At 40.7% G+C, this 22711-nt stretch overlaps 1 protein-coding gene across 1 annotated transcript in view; it reads left to right on the forward strand.

The window, feature by feature from the left end:
• MINDY3 (MINDY lysine 48 deubiquitinase 3) overlaps nucleotides 1-22711 on the forward strand; it is a 96202-nt gene that overhangs the window by 39447 nt on the left and 34044 nt on the right. Inside the window, exon 10 of the mRNA XM_081226759.1 lies at nucleotides 3555-3635. Within this exon, the coding sequence (XP_081082885.1) occupies nucleotides 3555-3635 (81 nt within the window). The remainder of the gene's footprint in view (nucleotides 1-3554; nucleotides 3636-22711) is intronic.

Raw genomic sequence — 22711 nt, forward strand, 5'->3', positions numbered from 1 at the left:
TCATAGGAATAATCACCTTGCAGTGATCTTTTTTATTGATTTAGTTATCTTTTTTTTTAATCTTGAATTTGTTTTTCTGTTGTTCCTAATGGAATATAAACTCTTTGAAGGCAGGCACATTGTCTTTCTGGGTACATATTAGATGCTCAGTCAATATTTGTTGAATGAATGAGCAGACAATTTCACCAGAATTGTAATTTTCTAAATATGTGCATTTGCTTTTCTTTAACTGTTAGATAGAACAGAGGAATGTCTGTTTTATCCCCAAAATCTTAGTGGGACATCATTAGCTGCTGTATGTTCTCCTGTTACTCCAGTATTATTGCTCTAGTGCCAACCTAGTGTTACTGCTCTAGTGTTCTAGCAGTAACTGTGGTGTTTTCTAGGTTTAAAGATATTTTTAATGGTGGGATACAGCACACTGATACTCAGATAGATGAAAGGCAGAACTCTGTGACCTACAGCTCCAAACAAGAGAATGCTACCAGGCAGGGCCAAGAAGAGAGTTATAGCTGGGGACAAGGCAACAGCAGGCTGCAGCCCTAGGGAGCAGCTTACGTGTGGAACTTGGGATGGAGTTAGCTGGGTTGCCTGGGCTCCCTGTGACCTGGCTGGTTTGAATAGTTTGGGTGAGCTCTGGGCTTGGGAGTTGTCCCTTGTTGTCTGGGGCCTGGCTCCAGAGCGATTAGGGCCATGCAGAGTGGCCTGGGGTGGGGAGACACGTCAGGTGGCTGGGGTTTGGACTTATGAGCTGTCTTTTTTAAGGAAATTGACCAGCCCCCAATCAGGGCCTCAAAGCTGAGTTAAGACAGCATTAAAGAAACAACAAAACACTCACTCTTACACTCTGGTACTCATCTGTATATAACTGTAGATATCCTTCTGAAAAAATATATACATTCACTTATCAAACATTTAGAGAAATGGCGTTAAGGGAATAATTGTGTTTGTATTAGTTTTGTGAATCTGAACATCTCCCTGTTCTTTGACAGTGCAGCAAATTGCCCTTTAGAATTGAAATGAACATTTTCATATCATTTTGCTCCTGTGTTCATTAAGACAAATGAAACAGTCTCTCTCACGGGCTCTCTAGGTCTCTCTCTCTCTCTTTCCCTCTCCTTCCCTCTCCTGCCCCTGTATGCGTGCGCGCGCGAGATAAAAGGTGACTCTGAGTGCTTTTGGCTGTGCCCCTTTCAAAAAACTCATATATAACTCATGCATAAAATTCACCATTTTAAAGTGTGTTATTGAGTGGTTTTTCGTATATTCACAGGGCTGTGCCATCATGACCACTGTCTAATTTCAGTATGTTTTCCTCGCTCCAAAAAGATCCTCTAAACCAGGGGTCCCCAAACCCCAGGCCGCACAGCAGGCAGTAAGCGGCGGGCGAGCGAGCCAGCGAAGCTTCATCGGCCGCTCCCCGCCGCTCCCCATCGCTCACGTTACTGCCTGAGCCATCCCCACCCCCCACTCCCCTGCCACCCCGGCCCATGGAAAACTGGTCTTCCATGTCACCGGCCAAAAGGGTCGGGGACCCTGCTGCTCTGAACCCCTCAGCTGTCACCTCCTCATTCCTCCTCAGCCCCTGGCAACTGTCTGTCTCTGCAGTTCTGCCTGTTTTGGACATGTCATGTAACTGGCATCCTACAGTACGTGGCCTTCAGTGTCTGGCTTCTTTCACTTAGCATAATGTTCTCAGCGTTCATTCACGTTTTCACATGTATTAGTCCTTCATTCCTTTGTATGACCAAATAATATTCTATTGTATGATGTATCTGTTTATGCCAGTTTCATTTTTCTGTTCATCAGTTGATGGACACTTGGCTTGTTTCTGATTTTTGGCTACTGTGCATAATACTGCTATGAACATTAATATATAAGTCTTTTGTGAGCATGTTTTTATTTGTCTTGAGTGTGCACCCAGGAGTGAAATTACTTGGTCATACAGTAATTATATACGTAGCTTTTGGAGGAACTGTCAAACTGTTTTCCAAAGTGCTTGCTCCATGTATGCCTTCTTTTATTTATTTTTCTTATTACAGACACTTCGTGAGCTCAGCACTCATTTACCCTTTGATCCCAGTGTTTGTAATTTTATCCTCATGTTTTACTTCTACCTTAAACGCACACGCATATATATACACACACACTTTTTCTAAAAGAGAAGTTCAACAGCACCTAAGCTTTTCACCACAAGAGGCAGCATGATGTAATAGAAAGCTGCCACATGAGGAATTATAAAACCTGAGCTTTAACCCCAGCTCTGTACTAGTTAGCTGTCTGAATTCAGGCCAAGCACAGGTCCTGTGGAGTTTGCAGCTTCCTTATGTAAAGTGGAAGGCCTTGCACTGAACGCCTCTAAAATCCCTTCACTCTGAACTGTGACCAGAGCTTTTCCTGTTTCTTTGTCCTTTTGCTGTTAACACTTTTCTGTTGTCCTCAAACCATCCTTCCTCCTCTGCTGGTTCACCACTGCCGTTAGCACATCCCTCTCATCCCTCCCGTCGTAGGTCAGAGATACTAGCTTTACGATCCCCGAATACAAAGGAGTACCTGCCTCTTTCCCACTTCCCTCCTAACGATAGCAGTCAGTTCCAAAGGGTGGTTGAAAGCCGGGCACCAGAGCAGGGCTTTTGGCTGCTTAGGGGCAAATAGTTGGCCGGACTGCTGCGAGCAGCCACTTGGAATTTTCCAGTTCTAGGGAGTCTGTGTGAGAAAAGAAAATTCAGCAAATGTGATTGGTAAGGTTAGTTGTTTTTCAGTCAGAGTCTGTCCATCTAAGAGTGTGGGAGATTAATGTGAACATGATCGGATTTCACAAGTCGGTTGAATTTTAAGCTTTTTTTTTTCCCTCTGTCACGCACAAAAAAATGCTACTCTCAAATTTTGGGTACTGTCATTTTTATATTAAATATATAACCTCAAAGGCAGGCTATAAAGTATAACTTCTTACCTATTTTAAAGAGACTTAATACTGTAAAACTTTGAATTTACTTCCTACCATGAAGAATCAAATGACAGGATTCTTTTATATTCTTAAATGTTTGGGAGTGTGTGTTTTGCTTTAGAGAGATTACTGTGTTGCCCCAGGTTCTTTGAAGACAGAATGTTCTTAAGGTTTTTCCCCTTATTTATTCATATATCTACTCACTTGTTAATTTATAATTATTTTCCTGATAAAGTAATTGTTGTCAAGTTCATAGTTTTAGGGTTTGAGGTACCAAGCTGAAATTCTAGAAGTGGTCATTTTATCTAGGATCTTTAGTGAAACCTGAGAATGATTCTTAGAGCTAAACTAATTCTTTTTAGCTTTGTTAAATCTGTATTATTCTTCTAGTGGAAAGGTGCAGTAAAACTTAGCCCTGACAGTCTTTATAACATTCATTTTTACACTTAGCATTTGACCATTACGGGTAAGGCATTCTGGCACAATCCATTATTCCCTTGAAATATGAATTAGACACTTCAGTTATGCTTCAAATATTCGTTGGCAGATATTTAACAGGCGGTATAAAATTTTCATTTGTTTATTTATTTTGCTACATTTGTTCTAGGTTGGTTCTTACTTGAAATCTCCAAAATTCCCTATTTGGATTGTTGGCAGTGAAACTCACCTCACCGTATTTTTTGCCAAGGTATGCTTATAGCAGGATTTTTTTTTTTTCTAAGTATGACATCAGGCAAACAAGTAATATAAGTCCATGTTTAGTTTGGATCTTTGTACAGACTTCAGTGTATTCCCACTGTGAAGTGGATTGTTTCAAAATCTAAAAAATTAATACTAAAGGACATTAAGTTGTACTGCTTTGGTTTTGGAATCATTTCAGTAAAATCAGTCATGATTTACTGAGAATTTCTTTATCTTTTCCAACTTTAGAACTTTGGCTCTTGATTTTTTTCAGAAGTCGCTTGTGTTATGGTGAAAATAATTGACATTAAATGTTTTGGGTTACTCTTTTATAGAGAGGATAAAAATCTAACGTGATATAAAATAGTTTTAGTCATAACATCTAGGAAAAAGCATTTTAAAATCTATTAATAGTTCAGTGGTATAGAAGTCAGTTGCTCTTTCAGGATGGAATATTTCCTACAGTTTTAGTAGATACAGTATTACAATATTGAAATAGATTAAATACATTTGAATATGTTTGCTATAAAATTCTTGCAACAAAAGTGTTGCTAAATCCCAGCCTTTATAATATTTCTTTTTCCGCAATCGAGTGGTTAAGAGCCTTGAAGTCAGACAGCCTTTGTGAGAATCCCAACCATGCCACTTCCTAACATGGCTCAGCCTCTTCTCCCCTGTCTTCAGAATAGGGTTTAAGAATAGTGCCTTGCTCTTAGGATTGTTGTCAGGCTTACATATTAAACAATTAGCAGTACCTAGTACAAGTTAAATGCCCAGTAACTCTTAGCTGTTGTCATCATCATCGTTGCCATTTTCATTATTCTACATTTATTAAACATTTCTGGTATGCCTACAAAGAGTTGCTAGATGTTGGACTAAGGGAAGAAAATGTATAATTACATTTTTGACGTTTCTTAATTCTGTTGCACTTTCCTGATTACTCAGCGTGCCTTTTCAGCTTGTACTTGTTAAAGTCCTTTATTTGTGTCTGTAAGAAGTATGAACTGTATAAGTTGTACCAAAGGCTGAACGGACAGTGCTAAGTTTTGTGGATCTATTTCCTCATTTATTACTGTGTTCACTTTTATTGTGCTGGCAGACGTCCAGCTAGTGGATTTAGTGAGAGATGCATACTTACCTGTCCTTAAACAGGGAACGCTATACAGTACAGCCGTCAGAGTGCAGACCATACTGATTTGTTACATTTCGTCTGGCAGCTTTTGCTCTGTCTTTTCCTCCTGACGTAGAGAGGAAGAAGTTAAAAGCAAATGTAAACTACAGAACCTAAACAACTAATTCCTGCCTGAGGATTTCATCATTTGACTCATTTCAGTGTCAAGTGTTATCAATTTCCAGAAAAGGAAATCAATTCCAGTTCACATACAGAAATGTATTTTCAAGCCAATTATTATTTTTATCACCAACTCTATTCTTTAACATTAGGAAAACTAATAAATTCTGTCAAACTATATGTGTCAAATATAAAAGATATAGTGAGATAAAAATATGTTAAACCTTAAATTTTATGATTGATAATTAAGAAATGATTTTGTTGTCAAAACAGCAGAAGCGGTTTCACGGGAGGTTAATAGAAGGAACAGTGTCACTTGCGCTATGTAAATATGCAGACATTTTGTTTTCAAACATCGAAATGTTAGGTATATTGAGAGAGTCATGGGAGTGAATGATACCCGCCTTTCTATGGAGCAGACACTCCTTACCTACCTGTCCTGGTATTCTTTGTTGTTCCCATAGCAGTGGGTCCATTGTGCTGTTGAATGTGTCACGTGATGCACCGTTGCTACTTCCCACGCCTTTCTTTGCATGGCCCGTGGTCGGCAGTGAGCCTTGTGTGGGGCAGGGACTCTCTCATTCATCTTCTTATCCGTAGGCCTCAGCCACTGCATTGAAAAGTGGAATTGAGCTATGAACTACATAGACAAACTTTAAAAACCCTGCCACACCAGTTGTGGACCTGACAAAACACACTCAGCGTACACCGTGGACGTCAGTTAAGGTTTTAAAATCTGTCTTCATGTATTTGCATCCTTGAAGCTACTAATAATCCTGATAGGAAAGTGCACACAGACATAAAGTGATTATAGAAAAGCTTACGTTAAGATTTCAGGTTCTTCTACTGTTATAAACCATAAAAACCAGGTATTCCAAATACCTTATCTGTCTTTTAGAACTCTTAAATTTTGTACTGATTGTTTTGATACTTACCTTTGTGTTTTCCCCATCTGGTATATAGACTGGCACATAGTGTAGAGAATTCATTAGTTTAATGAATAAAGCCTTTGCACGAATTTTCTACAGTTAGGTTCCAGTGACATTTATATCTTCTAAAAATATTTCCTCATGACTCACTCTGAAGCTTCTTAAAAGCACAGGTACTTCCTTTTCCATGAATTTTAGCACAGTTGAATTTGGATTGCTTGAACATGTTATCGTTATAGAGTTACAGGTAAAAAACTTTTCCCTTTGAAATAAAGTATTCTAAAGCTGGAAGAACACGTAAATGGTAAATAACATTGATGATACTTGATAGCATTTACTAGGTCCAATTTTAAATTATTTTAAATGAAGCAATATTTATATAGTCTTTATCGTATAGAAAATACTGTAAATTTTGCTTTTCTTTATGTTACAAGAAGATCCATTATTTGGTCATTCTTTTTTGGATATTTATGTATTTGCACAAGTAATTTTGGCTATGGCTTTGTTTTTGTTATTCTGTTTGATTTTTGGTTTCTTTGTTTCTGGTAGGTAGGTTCACTTTATGTTCTTGGCCTGAAATGAACGACAGAGTTTTGTTCCCCAACCCCCACCTGCCCTAGACCTTAATGTGAATGTTTATATCTTTTTCTGTAAAACTGCTGTGTTTGTCTGGAAATGTATTTTGTGTGCTGATTTCTTTGTACTGATTATGATGAAGTAAAAAAGCATGTTTTAAGGTCACAGTTTTCAAGGCAGTCTGTAATTTGGCATTGTAAAATGCCTTTGAAAAGCAATTGCCTTCTTCATGTGACTTACACACTGGAGGTGGTAATAGTTGCAGTTCTCTGCCTTCACGTATATACACACTTGTCAGATACTTACAGGGCGTATAATACGCACCTGGTATTATGCAGGGTGCTGTGAATACATGGTAAGGGAAAGGATTAGGCACCTGTTTTTATGGAAGTGTGCATTTTAATGGGGGAGGCATTAATCAAAGAGTCACACTTATAAAATTACAGCTGTGATGGATGCTAACAAAACACAGGTCTGTAAAGCTTTAAGGAAGATTAGGAACATCTCCTTGAGGAATTGATGTTGAAAATGAGCCCTGAGGCATCAGTAAGATGAAACTACAGGGAGAGGGAAAAAAGAGCATTCCCTACTTAAAGAAACAGTTGGAGCAAGCAAACAGCCGTAGAAGAAAGGACTGTGGTGTGAACGACTGAGAGAAGAGCAGGAGCGCTGAGAACTGGGGGCAGGGCCGGGGGCGGGGGGAGGCTGCAAAGGTAGGCAGCCCGTGCGACTCTCTTCTAAGAGTAAGGACCGCCACTAGACTTTAAAAATCGGTGGGAGTAGTTTGGGGGGGGGAGATATGAAGGAAGGGAACAGGACTAAAAATGCATTTTGTAAAGATCACTCTGGCCAATTGTGGAAGACAGACACTGAAGGATATCCTAGGGGTAGGTGAACAAGACTCCGGTAGTCTTCCTGGTGAGCAAAGAGTGTATTTTGGTCCAGGGGAATGATGATAGAGATGGATAGAAGTACAGCTGACCCTTGAACAACACCAGGTTTGAACTGAGCGTGTCCACTTACACATGGATTATTTTTCCATAGTAAGTCCTACACAATTCCCAGTTGGTTGGATCCCCAGGTGATTGAATCCGTGGATGCGGAACCACAGATAACAGAGGAACCATGGATACATAGGACCGATTATAAGTTAAATGTGAGTTTTCGATGGTGCTGAGGGTCAGCGCCCCCAACCCCTGCATTGTTCAAGGATCAACTGTATATAAATTTGAGAGATTTATACCTGAGTTAAGCTGACAGGACTTGGTGATAGATTGGCTCGGATAGATGAGGGGTGAGAAGCCTCATGAGATGTGGGGGGGGGGTTTTGTTTTTTGTTTTTTGCGGCACGCGGGCCTCTCACTGCTGTGGCCTCTCCCGCCGTGGAGCACAGGCTCCGGATGCACAGGCTCAGCGGCCATGACTCACGGGCCCAGTCGCTCCACAGCACGTGGGATCCTCCCGGACCAGGACCCGTGTCCCCTGCATTGGCAGGCGGACTCTCAACCACTGTGCCACCAGGGAAGCCCTGAGATATGTGTTTTTAATGATTAGATCTCAGCAGCTTTGCACTTGTTGAATGTACCCACTCATGATTAAAGCAGTTTATTTTTCTTTGGCCAAATTGACCAGGCCAAGATACTGCAATGAAATGGCCCAACCAAATAATCTCACAGTGAGGTTTCCAAGTCCTGCCCACACAGACAGTGCTTTTTAGTTTTTCCACATATTAGCAGACCACCAAGGATCATCAGACATTTGAGGAATGCTAACATGAAAAACAGAAATCAGGGACTTCCCTGGCAGTCCAGTCAGTGCTTAGAACCCCACGCTCTCACTGCAGGGGGCACGGGTTCAGTCCCTGGCTGGGGAACTAAGATCCTGCAAGCCAAGTGGCTTGGCCAAAAAAAAAAGAAAAAGAAAAACAGAAATAAGAGCAAATAAGGAAAAAGGAACCGAAAAGATTAGAGACAGTGAAGGCATCAACACAAAACTTCAAAAAACCAAAAACCATAAGAGAAGTTATTATATCCATGAAACTGTGGAGGCCATGAGGACAGAACAGTTGAAGGACGAAAGAGAAACTGAAAACTTACTGAAAGGATTGAAAGACAGATTGGAGAATTCTCTTTCCTCCATCATTGCCGTGGCTCCTAACTGATGACTAGACCATGCTGTTGCCCTTCATGGGTCTGCAGTAGCTTCTCAATTCAGGACTCAAATGAGCCCGTTCAAATGTAAGTCACTTCACGTCGCTGGCTCCCTTTTCACGAGTCCTTAGAATGAGCCCCTAGGCCCTTCCTCTGCTTGTCGGATTCCCCGTTGCCCTCTGATCTCATTTCCTACTGCTCTCCCCTCCTGTCTTGCTTGGCCACGGTGACCTGTTCTCTGCCTCAGAAGTGAGGCAGGCCCTCTGCCCCGGCTCCTCCCTTTAGGATCTTGCATCAGGTGTCTGTATAAAGGATTCCTTCCTACCTTCAGGTCAGCATTCAAGTGTCACCTCCTTAGTGAGGCCCTCTCTAGCCACCTTTTCTAAAAGCTCAACCCCATCCTTTTCCCCTTTTCATTAAGATTCTCTTTCCCACTCATTCTCGAAAATAGATTTTTTTGGGGGGGGTGCGCCGTGCCGCACCACGCAGCTTGCGGGATTTTGGTTCCCTGTCCAGGGATTGAGCTCACACCATTGGCAGGGGAAGTGCAGAGTCCCAACCACCGTACCACCAGGGAATTCCCTGAAAAATAGATTTTTAAAAAAAAATATTTACTTATTTATTTATTTTGGCCATACTGGGTGTTGGTTGCGGCCTGCAGGCTCTTAGTTGCAGCATGTAGACTTCTTAGTTGCAGCATGTGGACTCTTAGTTGCAGCTAAGTGGTCATTGTGGTTTGATTTACATTCTCCTCATGACTGATGGTGTTGATCATCTTTTTATGTGCTTTTTGGCCATTTCTATATCTTCTTTGGAGAATTGTCTATTCAGGTCCCTTGTCTATTTTTGAATTAGGTTGTTTGTCTTTTTATTGAAATGTAAGGTTTTAATAAATCCTGGTGACTAGGCACATATTATATATCTTACTTATTTGTTTTATGTATTACCTGTCTCACTAGTAAGCTTTATGACAGCAGGATTTTGGTCTGTTTTGTTTCTGTTTCCTAACACCAAGAACAGTGTCAGGCACAGTGTTCATGCTCTATAGATTGCTGTTAAAGAAATAAATTAGCAGAAAACACTGAAGATTTATTTCACATTGTAATACAAGCATGTTGGTACTTGATAAAGGGGGAAAAGGGGACTTAAGTGTGCCAAGTTGTCTTCGATCACAAGAATTCAATAGATCCCGGTGGTCTGACACGGGCCCTACCCTGGAGGCTGCTGTGGGAGGATGGTCCCCCCCTGGCACCTGGGTGCCCCTGAAGGCCCCCACGGTCCATGGAGCTGATACCTGCCATGTGGCTGACAGGGTCTTCATGCTCCGGCTGGGTGTCAGGCCTGTGGCTCTGAGGTGGGAGAGCCAAGTACAGGACATTGGTCCACCAGATACCTCCCAGCCCCATGTAATATCAAACGGTGAAAGCTCTCCCATAGATCTCCATCTCAATGCTAAGACCCAGCTCCACTCAACAACCAGCAGGCTACAGTGATGGGCACCCTATGCCAAACAACTAGCAAGACAGGAACACAACCCCACCCACTAGCAGAGAGGCTGCCTAAAATCATAATAAGGACACAGACACCTCAGAACACACCACTGGATGCAGTCCTGCCCACCAGAAAGACAAGATCCATCCTCATCCACCAGAACAGGGGCACCAGTCCCCTCTACCAGGAAGCCTATGCAACCCACTGAACCAATCTTAGCCACTGGGGGCAGACACCAAAAACAATGGGAACTACAAACCTGCAAAAAGGAGACCCCAAACACAGTAAGTTAAGCAAAATGAGAAGGCAGAGAAACACACAGCAGATGAAGGAGCAAGGTAAACCCCCACCAGAACAAACAAATGAAGAGGAAATAAGCAGTCTACCTGAAAAAGAATTCAGAGTAATGATAGTAAAGATGATCCAAAATCTTGGAAATAGAATGGAGAAAATACAAGAAACGTTTAACAAGGACCTAGAGGAACTAAAGAGGAAACAAACAATGACAAACAACACAATAAATGAAATTAAAAATTCTCTAGAAAAAATAGCAGAATAACTGAGGCAGAAGAACAGATAAGTGACCTGGAAGATAAAATAGTGGAAATAATACCACAGAGAAGAATAAAGAAAAAAGAATTGAGGACAGTCTCAGAGACCTCTGGGACAACATTAAATGCACCAACATTCAAATTATAGGGATCCCAGAAGAAGAAGAGAAAAAGAAAGGGACTGAGAAAATATTTGAAGAAATTATAGTTGAAAACTTCCCTAATATGGGAAAGGAAATAGTCAATCAAGGCTAGGAAGAGCAGAGAGTCCCACACAGGATAAATCCAAGGAGAAATATGCCAAGACACATATTAATCACAAAAATTAAATACAAAGAAAAAATATTAAAAGCAGCAAGGGAAAAACAACAAACAACATACAAGGGTATCCATATAAGGTTAACAGCTAATCTTTCAGCAGAAACTCTGCAAGCCAGAAGGGAGTAGCAGGACATATTCAGAGTGATGAAAGGGAAGAACCTACAACCAAGATTACTGTACGCAGCAAGGATCTCATTCAGATTCGAAGGAGAAATTAAAACCTTTACAGAGAAGCAAAAGCTAAGAGAATTCAGCACCAGCAAACCAGCTTTACAACAAATGCTAAAGGAACTTCTCTAGGCAGGAAACCACAAGAGAAGGAAAAGACCTACAATAACAAACCCAAAACAATTAAGAAAATGGTAATAGGAACATATATATCAATAACTACCTTAAATGTAAATGGATTAAATGCTCCAACCAAAAGACATAGACTGGCTGAATGGATACAAAAATAAGACCCATATATCTGCTGTCTACAAGAGACCCACTTCAGACCTAGGGACACATACAGACTGAAAGTGAGGGGATGGAAAAAGATATTCCATGCAAATGGAAATCAAAAGAAAGCTGGAGTAGCAGTTCTCTTATCAGACAAAATAGACTTTAAAGACTATTACAAGAGACAGAGAAGGATATTACATAATGATCAAGGGATCAATCCAAGAAGAATATATAACAATTGTAAATATTTATGCACCCGACATAGGAGCACCTTAATACATAAGGCAAATGCTAACATCCATAAAAGGGGAAATCGACAGTAACACAGTCATAGTAGGGGACTTTTAACACTGCACTTTCACCAATGGACAGATCATCTAAAATGAAAATAAATAAGGAAACACAAGCTTTAAATGATACATTAAACAAGATGGACTTAATTGATATTTATAGGACATTCCATCCAAAAACAACACGATACACTTTCTTCTCAAGTGCTCATGGAACATTCTCCAGAATAGATCATATTTGGGTCACAAATCAAGCCTTGGTAAATTTAAGAGTATTGAAATCGTATCAAGTAACTTTTCCGACCACAATGCTATGAGACTAAATACCAGTTACAAGAAAAAAACTGTAAAAAATACAAACACATGGAGGCTAAACAGTACGCTACTAAATAACCAAGAGATCACTGAAGAAATCAAAGAGGAAATCAAAAAATACCTAGAAACAAATGACAATGAAAACACAGCCACCCAAAACCTATGGGGTGCAGCAAAAGCAGTTCTAAGAGGGAAGATTATAGCAATACAATCCTACGTCAAGAAACAAGAAAATCTCAAATAAACAACCTAACCTTTCACCTAAAGCATTTAGAGAAAGAAAAACAAAAAACCCAAAATTAGCAGAAGGAAAGAAATCATAAAGATCAGATCAGAAATAAATGAAAAATAAATGAAGGAAACAATAGCAAAGATCAATAAAACTTGACAGCTGTTTCATTGAGAAGATAAAAAAAATTGATAAACCATTAGCCAGACTCATCAGGAAAAAAAGGAAGACTCAAATCAACGGAATTAGAAATGAAAAAGGAGAAGTAACAACTGACAATGCAGAAATACAAAGGATCATGAAAGATTACTACAGGCAACTATATGCCAATAAAATGTACAACCTGAGAGAAATGGACAATTTCTTAGAAAAGCACAACCTTCTGAGACTGAACCAGGAAGAAATAGAATATATAAACAGAACAATCACAAGCACTGAAATTGAGACTGTAATTAAAAATCTTCCAACAAACAAAAGCCCAGGACCAGATGGCTTCACAGGCGAATTCTATCAAACATTTAGAGAAGAGCTAACACCTATCCTTCTCCAACTCTTCCAAAATAAAGCAGAGGGAGGAACACTCCCAAACTCACTCTACGAGGCCACTGTCACCCTGATACCGAAACCAGACAAAGATGTCACAAAAAAAGAAAACTACAGGCCAGTATCAGTGATGAACATACATGCACAAATCTTCCACAAAATACTAGCAAACAGAATCCAACAGCATATTAATCCAAGCAATCATACACCATGATCAAGTGGGGTTTAGCCGAGGAATGCAAGGATTCTTCAATATACACAAATCAATGAATGTGATACACCATATTAACAAATTGAAGGAGAAAAACCATATGATCATCTCAATTAATGCAGAAAAGCTTTCGACAAAATTCAGCAGCCATTTATGATTTAAAAAACTCTCCAGAAAGTAGGCATAGAGGGAACCTACCTCGACATAATAAAGGCCATATGTGACAAACCCACAGCCAACATCATTCTCAATGGTGAAAAACTGCAACGATTTCCACTAAGATCAGGAACAAGACAAGGTTGCCAACCCTCACCACTATTATTCAACAAAGTTTTGGAAATTTTAGCCATGGCAACAAGAGAAGAAAAAGGAATCCAAATTGGAAAAGAAGTAAAACTGTCACTGTTTGCAGGTGACATGATACTATACATAGAGAATCCTAAAGATGCTACCAGAAAACTACTAGAGCTGATCAATGAATTTGGTAGAAGTAGCAGGATACAAAATTAATGCACAAAAGTCTCTTGCATTCCTATACACTAATGATGAAAAATCTGAAAGAGAAATTAAGGAAACACTCCCATTTACCAGTGCAACAAAAAGAATAAAATACCTAGGAATAAACCTACCTAAGGCGACAAAAGACCTGTATGCAGAAAATTACAAGACACTGATGAAAGAAATGAAAGATGATACTAACAGATGGAGAGATATACCATGTTCTTGGATTGGAAGAATCAACATTGTGAAAATGACTCTACTACCCAAAGCAATCTACAGATTCAGTGCAATCCCTATCAAACTACCAATGGCATTTTTCACAGAACTAGAACAAAAAATTTCACAATTTGTATGGAAACACAAACGACCCCGAATAGCCAAAGCAATCTTGAGAAAGAAAAATGGAGCTGGAGGAATCAGGCTCCCAGACTTCAGACTGTACTACAAAACTTCAGTAATCAAGACAGTATGGTACTGGCACAAAAACAGAAATATATGTCAATGGATAGAAAGCCCAGAGATAAACCCAGGCACCTATGGTCACCTTATCTTTGATAAAGGAGGCAAGAATGTACAGTGGAGAAAAGACATCCTCTTCAATCAGTGGTGCTGGGAAAACCGGGCAGCTACATGTAAAAGAATGAAATTAGGACACTCCCTAACACCAGACACAAAAATAAACTCAAAAGAGATTAAAGAGCTAAATGTAAGGCCAGACACTATAAAACTCTTAGAGGAAAACATAGGCAGAACACTCTGTGACAGAAATCACAGCAAGATCCTTTTTGACCCACCTCCTAGAGAAATGGAAATAAAAATAAACAAATGGGACCTAATGAAACTTAAAAGCTTTTGCACAACAAAGGAAACCATAAACAAGACGAAAAGACAGCCCTCAGAATGGGAGAAAATATTTGCAAATGAAGCAACTGACAAAGGATCAATCTCCAAAATTTACAAGCAGTTCATGCAGCTGAGTATCAAAAAAACAAACGACCCAATCCAAAAATAGGCAGAAGACCTAAACAGACATTTCTCCAAAGAAAATATACAGATTGCCAACAAAGACATGAAAGGATGCTCAACATCACTAATCATCACTAATCATTAGAGAAATGTAAATCAAAACTACGAGGTATCACCTCACACCTCACACCGGTCAGAATGGCCATCATCAATAAATCTACAGACAATAAATGCTAGAGAGGGTGTGGAGAAAAGGGAACCCTTTGCACTGTTGGTGGGAATGTAAAGTGATACAGCCACTATGGAGAACAGTATGGAGGTTCCTTAAAAAAACAAAAACAGAACTACCATATGACCCAGCAATCCCAGTACTGGGCATATACTGGGCATAATTCAAAAAGAGTTATGGGGGGCTTCCCTGGTGGCACAGTGGTTGAGAGTCCACCTGCCGATGCAGGGGACACGGGTTTGTGCCCTGGTCCGGGAAGATCCCACATGCCGCGGGGCGTTTGGGCCCGTGAGCCTACGGCCGCTGAGCCTGCGCGTCCGGAGACTGTGCTCCGCAACGGGAGAGGCCACAACAATGAGAGGCCCGCGTACTGCAAAAAAAAAAAAAAAAAAAAAAAAAAAGAGTTATGTACCACAGTGTTCATTGCAGCTCTATTTACAATAGCCAGGACATGGAAGCAACCTAAATTTCCATCAACAGATGAATGGATAAAGAAGATGTGGCACATATATACAATGGAATATTACTCAGCCATAAAAAGAAGCACAGTTGAGTTATTTGTAGAGACGTGGATGGACCTAAGAGTCTGTTATACAGAGTGAAGTAAGTCAGAAAGAGAAAAACAAATACCGTGTGCTAACACATATGTATGGAATCTAAAAAAAATATATGGTTCTGATGAACCTAGGGCCAGGACAGGAATAAAGATGCAGACATAGAGAATAGACTTGAGGACACGGGGAGGGGGAAGGGTAAGCTGGGACAAAGTGAGAGAGCGGCATGGACATATGTACACTACCAAATGTAAAATAGATAGCCAGTGTGAAGCAGCCGCATAGCACAGGGAGATCAACTGGGTGCTTTGTGACCACCTAGAGGGATGGGATAGGGAGGGTGGGAGGGAGGGAGATGCAAGAGGGAAGAGATATGGGGATATATGTATATGTATAGCTGATTCACTTTGTTATAAAGCAGAAATTAACATACCTGTAAAGCAATTATACTCCCGTAAAGTTAAAAAAAATTATTCAGTAGATCCCTAAGCTTATAAATCAAGAAATAACAGTTAATGCATGCAGTATCCTATATGGAGACAAAAACAGAATAACTTGCTTTTATTCTTCTGCCTGATCAACTTAAATACACATAACATACACAGGTTCTTTCTCCAGATTAGTGAATAAGAACAATTTTGATGAGTATTTGTAAGTAAACATTGTCACATTATATATGCTATCATATTTAAAATTTGCCTTCATGGTTTGAGGATGGGTAAGAAAATTGTTTCTATTCATGAAATAGCTGTTTTGGTTTTTCTTTTTGAGATGAACAGTTTATCTTTAGGAGTCTAAGTAATTACAATTTTTTAAGAAGAGTTGTAAGTTTGTCATTTTAAATGTCAGTGCCAATCTGTTTACTTAATAAAATCACTTGATATTTGAGATGTCCAATGGCCCAGAACTTAGTTTTATATCATTGGAGCCGTCTTCTTGACCCATAGAGAATCACTGAACACATTTTGTAGGACTGGGAGAGATTTTTCACAACTGAGTTTTATTTGAATGTCAGTGTTGAAAATAAATTTTAATAATCTTTATGAACAGGTTGTAAAACTTCAGATAATTTATGAACATCTTCTGTATGTAATCTTTAAATTTTTAAATTGAACTCTGCCATGTTTTATAAATCATCTTTTCTATCCAATGTAGACATGGTCATCTTTTTAATCTTAACATCTGTGTGAAGCAACAGACATGATACTGTACTCTGATGTATTTTAGAGAATGTGGTTGAAAAAAATGTAGCTTGCTATCCTACATAAATAGGAGTTTTCTACTTAATACTGAGGGGGAAAAGCACAGAATCTAACTGCAGGGACCTTTTAGGAACTCAGAGTCATCAAGCAGCAGGGGTTTCCCAGAACCCGCCAATAGAAGGTTTCCTGGTGAAGAGAGGACAGTCCCATGACACAGTTGAGACGTTCTGCATCTTCAGATTTCTGGGAAGGACTTTTTCTGACACCAGCTCTGTAGGCTGGCAAGCGTCTTCTCCTTCAGTTTGCTCCTTTCTCTCCTGCACTTTTCAAGAAACACCAGAGAAAAACTCTGCAAGGCGTGTTTTCCACTGTGAAACAGACCCTCTGCCTTTAGGGATCCCCTAGGCTTGCACCTGGACTTGGACTAGACTCCTTGGAAAGTGGGCACCTGAAGAGCTGTCACGGATGCAGCATGCACCCTTGGGGGCACAGGTTCACAAGAAAGGTTTGGAATGAACCTGAGATGCAGATGGAGAAGGGAGGTCCTGTGAGCCATGGCCCGGAAGGGGGCCCGTACTTGGGTGTCGCCGTGACGGTGGATGTGCTTGCAGAGACGGGAAGCGGAGGCACCCAAAGCACGGCCAGTCTCCTGCCCACTGAGCCGGCCAGGTTCATGGCTCTGCCCTCGCCTTGGGCACAGCGGCAGTGCCTTGTCCCTGGGACGTACCTGAGGGAGGGCCTCTAGAAAGGCTGCTGGTTTAGATGAAACCAGGAGGCTAAGTAAGGCTCAGGCTGTCCGCTGGAGACGGTGGCTGGGGGCTCCTGTCTCAGCCCCGCCAGCCCCGCCTCGGCCCCCTGTATCCAGCCGGGCAGTGGGAGAACTGGGAGGGGGCCTGACCCCTCTCCACGGTGGCTCATGTTTGCTAGGCCAGTTACGGTGCACCAGTGAGGCAGTGTTTGCCCTCTTCTGTTTCCCTCCCCGTTTCCCCTTTTCAGGGTTTGCTGGAGGATTTTGTTGTTGTTGTTGTTTTCTTCCTCTCTCATTTGCGTTTGAGGATCGTGGTCGGTGGAGCCCCGCCACCCCCTGGAGGGACCCTGTGGTTTCTGTGCGAAGAGGCACCTGCTCCCGCTTTGATGAGGGTGAAGGTCAGCGGGTTGCCGTTTGTTGTATTCATGCCCCTCCACCACCGCGGGCGACGCTTTACAGGTTCACCTCCTGTACAGAGAAGGATTTGCTAAGTTTGCAGTTGGGTGTCAGCATCAGGACCCATGGGTGTCTTCCCCACCCACGCGTCCCACCGGGCACCTTGACTCTTCGAACCAAAGTTCCTTAAAGGGGCACAGCCCGGCCTGGTCCGCAGCCTCAGCGGTCTGGGATCCCTGTGGCGCTTCCTGGAGTCCAGGTTGGCAAGAGACCGCGGGGTCTGAGGCCAGCCGGAAGGGGGGCTCCTCGAGCAACCCAGGTGGCAGCCGGTCCCTACCCTCCCACCCAGCCGGGGGGCCGGGTTCCAAAGCGGTGAGCGAGCTCGTGGACTGGCACGGGGCTGGAGGCTCCCAGCCCCACCGGGCAGTGCGTCCAGGGCCATTCAGATGCCAAGCATCAGGAAGTCATTTTGTGCAACCACCTGAAGCAGAGATATTTTTTAAAAGCGTAAATTATGCTCAGTTGTTCTGTGATGATCCTGCCTTTTTCTTTTCCCCGTGACTTCGCATCAGTGATTCTTTCACATCAGGTGAGTCTTGAGAAAGCCTTGGTGCCCTCCCTCCCGGGCCCCACTCAGTACCCATGCGTGTGCACCCCCAGCCTTTCTCAGTAGCTAAGACGTTCTAGGCAATGCCACAGGCACAGCTGACTGTGTCTCTCTCTCTGAGTGCAAGAAACTCAAGTCATCTTAAAAAAATACCAAAAAAAAATTACAAGAAAAGAAACACACCAAAAAATATCTTTTTAGGCCAGAGTTTTCTACAGGTACTAATGAATATTTTCCTTAATCCTTATAAGTTTTATGTGTTTAATATTTCTTAATACCAGTAGCATTAATTTATACTTTTGTAGCAACACAATATTTTTATAAACAGCCAGTGCTTTGGCTCAAGTCTCCACAAGGGGCTTATGCAGGGTTTTCTTGGGACCTGTGTACAATGTACTGTATTTAAAAAAACAAGTTAGCTAGTGTCACCCTTGCTGTGTTCATTAACAAAAGACGTCGTTTCTGGTCTCCTGTGTCATTCGTGTGGACCCAGCAGTTCTCCAAGGACTCACGTTGCATGGGGGTTGAGTTGACGGTTCTTGTGATATGTAAACCCCCAAGACCAAACTTGAGGGTTTATTTAGGCTTTTTTTCTGTTTGTCCTTTGGATTTTTGGTTTCATTTCGTTTTGGTACCGTTTGCCATTTACAACCAAATCAGTTTTGTGGTGTTTAAAACTTTTACTGATGTCAAATGGAGGAAAGGAACAGAAAAAAAAAAGATTTTTACAAAGTAATAAAATTTAAAACTGAGCTGTTTAAATGTTGCTGTTTTTACCTGTCCTTGTCCCAAAGTGGGACCTTCCCAGGGAGAAGAGGAAGGTTCCACTTGGTTCCTTTAAGTCGCCCAAAGCCCCTGCCCGAAATTCAGCACCCCCTACCCCCCCGAATTCTTGCAACATTATTTCCCAATTGGTTGATGGCAAGGCAAAAAGACATCCTTTTAATGGTTAGGGAGGATCAGTTGCTTAAATGATTTCATCTCAATGTTGTATTTATGGTTTGACAGTAAAACGACCTTGTGGGGGGGAAGGATGTGGGTGAGGTGAATTGTAGTACAGTGTACGTCCATGGACCTCTTCAGAGAAGGAGACAATTTCTATTAAGTAAGGTAGAGAATGCTCCAAGCAGGCCTTCTGAACGATGATGGCAGAGTAAAACCTTTGGATCCGTACCTCGGGAGGGAGCGAGCCCTGTGTGCATGGGCAGGGTATTCAGATATACCATGGTAACCATGGTACTCTTCATGAGTTAGATCTCCTGCACAGGTAAAAGAAATGATCTTGAACAGTAGATGCTTAAGGAATTTAGAACTTTATTGTTAAAACAAGATGGTGTAACATTTGTTTTATAATATATTAAATCTTTTCTTCTTTTAGAAGCCAGGCCTTTTCATACTGAGACATGTTAATATACTTTAAGTGCCCAAGTATTACCTGATAGAACATTTGGACATTTGTCCTGTTATGTTTTTCTTCTCTCTAATCATCGTTTTTCCCTTTGCCTCATTGACTTCCTTTTTTATATTTGGGGCCTAAGATTAAATTACTTTGGTCACTTACATATTTCCCCCTTGAATTGGAACTAATTTTGGAATTAATTTTCAATGCAAATTCAAGACAAGGGCTTTAAGTTTGAAAATATGATACTTTAATATTATTAGAATTATATATATAAAATGTTAGACAAATAAATTTGTCATTTTTGGTTTCGTGCATTTGAATCTCTGGGATGACAGCTGCTGATACAACATAAAAATAGTTGGAACCTACCTGTAACATCTAATTTCATCTTCAGAAGATCGGTGACTACTTTCCGTGGTAATCCATTTCAGACTTTCTTTTGAAGTTGGGAAGATGAGTTTTACATTCCTTTTTGTTCTCTTTTATGGTTATAAAAGGACTCTTTGTATGTGTATACAGTGTCACCTTTGACCTTTCCTATGATAAAGCAGTTTTCCTTTTAGATAAGAACACATGAAAACACACTTCTCTTTAAAGGCACAGTATATAGAGAAACTGAACTTAATGCAAAGGAGAAACAAAACATTTAACTGTTCCTGCATGAGCAGACTGTTCTTACAGTGGTATCTGTTCCTGGGAATCTAGATAGACTTCTTTCTACAGAGCAGGCTCCTTTGTGTATCACTCTTCAGTGTAACATTAACAAGACTACTGCAGTTACATGATAGAGCCCTTTTTGAGGGTGTTCAAAAGTTGGACAGTTCTACTTTACCATTAATACATTCCTCTACATGTATCCACACAGTTTTAAGGAAATGAAGTAAAATGATGCTTTATAGATCTTATTTATTATAAAGAAAATTCACTTCTATGTATCTTTAATTACTGGGTAAAAGTCTTGGGAGTTGGAATATAATTAGATTCACAGTTGGGCATTTTGTAAAATAATAGGGTTTTCCTATGTATTAAGGCGGTTTAGTCATCCCATCCGTTTATCCTAAGTAAATTTTAGAGTTTGTGCATTTGTTTAAATTTCATGCCTTATCTGCTACAGAAAGGAAATGGATTTAAGAGCTAGAGTATTAATTTTTATAGTTTAAATCATAACTTGTCATGTTTCTGTATTGGTTTTTATGAATTTTTTTCTCTTAGTTAATCATGTCAGTGATGTCACCCAGCTTACTGAAATTAGTTCCTCTTTCCATTTGAATTTATTTCTTATAACTTTTTGTTACAGTAGAACCCAGATAATTGTCCAAGCCAGATAAGCATCGCTGATATAAAGGCCTAAAGGCGTTCTGTTATGAGTGAAGTCCATGAGTTTTCATTAGAATCAGCACTGATGAGTCCACATCTCTACCTGTCCATCTAGAATTGATGAAAATAATTGTAGCAAATGGAGTGGGTAGCAGAAAAGGCCTTATAGCATATATTTAATGTATGATAGTAAGTATGAACAAGTTTATGATTTTGTTTATTTTCCTGTGCTTTTGTTTATGTTATCATCTGCCCAGATGGTGATCAAAATCCTGCTCAGCATTCATGGTCCAGCCTTGCTTGACATCTTTTGTGATGTGATTGCTGATTCTCTTACTCCCTTACGCTCCTGTAATTTCTTTAAACTTTCTACCTTCTTGTGATCAGGGGTACTACCTGATTTATCTGTGTTCCCCCAGTACCTAGTAGAGCAAACACTGGCCATGGTGCTAAGTACTGTTGAAATGCAAGATTCATAATAACATTATAGGGACTTGCCTGGCGGTCCAGTGGTTAAGACTCCACGCTTCCACTGCAGGGGGGACGGGTTCAATCCCTGGCCGGGGAACTAAGATCCTGAATGCCACACCGTGCGGCCAAAAATAATAATAATGATACGTTACAGTAGTTTACTAGGTAATTCTACTGAGTGTTTGCTCCGTGTCAGGCACTGTGATAAGCATCTTGCGTGCATTTGTCATTCAATCCTCAACGCAACCCTGTAAAATACGTTCCGTTTTCATCTACATTTTATACTCTGGGGCCAGAGGAAAATAGCACCTACTGGCTAAAGCAAGGATTCTGTCTCCCGAGCTTTTAGCTACTTAGGAAAGTAGTGTTGTCCCTTAGGAAAACAAGCAAATTATTATTCTAGTGTGAAACAGAGACTGAAAGAGGGGAGGGGGTGCCGGGGGATGATACTTGAATTAAAGGACATGATGTGTATTAGACTGAGGTGAAATGAAGAATGTATTCTAGGCTTGGGAAAAGAGTAAGCAAAAAGGCAAGAGATGTGGGATGGGAAACTTCGGGCTATATTTGGAGAATAGTAACTGGTTCAGTATGGCTGAACCATACTCGTTGTGCTAGGAGATTAAGATGGAAGCAAAAATTGGGATCAGGTGCAGTACCAGCTGAAATAATCATTTCTCCCCAGACCGTCTTTACTATACTATGTTTGCATGCTTATCTTGATATGAAAGGCTAAACATGAACATCCAGGTCATGAATGTAAAGCCTATTCATGGAAGTAGAACAGTTACTTAAGGAATAGTAAGAACTTCTCTGTGAAGCTTGATAAAACTTAAGAGTATTAACAATTGAGTATTTTCACTATTTTTCACAGTCAAACCCTGTTGAAAATAATAGAAAAGGAGGTAGGATTTGGGGGAATGTAGGGTCAGGGAGGTCCCTCACTTTGCATTTATACTAATCCAAGCCTACCAAGCTTAAGTGACCAGTGTTGTGTGGACTACAATGTCAGTCATCTTTCTAGGCATCCATTTTCATAGGAAACACAGGAAGTGTGTATATGTGGAGATTCTCTATATGCAGCTTGTATTGTTAAAATCAGTGTCAGTGGGTAGCATGGAGGAATAGAAGAGGAAAAAATAGGTCAAGTTTGAATGGGACGAGCAGATACTATACATGTGACATAAGCAAGCTGAAACCCCAGCCAGAATATTAGGGTTTAATTCTTTTTGCCAGCTTCCTGCAGTCACAAACAATCCTAAAATTTGAGTGATTTACGCAGTAGTAGTCAAGAAGGGGGGAGGGGAGGCAGTGAGAGCAGTCCACCCCAGGTAGGAGGGATGTTTGAC

The sequence above is a fragment of the Mesoplodon bidens genome, assembly GCF_964165515.1.
Source record: "Mesoplodon bidens genome assembly, chromosome: 3".
In the NCBI taxonomy this organism is placed as follows: Eukaryota; Metazoa; Chordata; class Mammalia; order Artiodactyla; family Ziphiidae; genus Mesoplodon; species Mesoplodon bidens.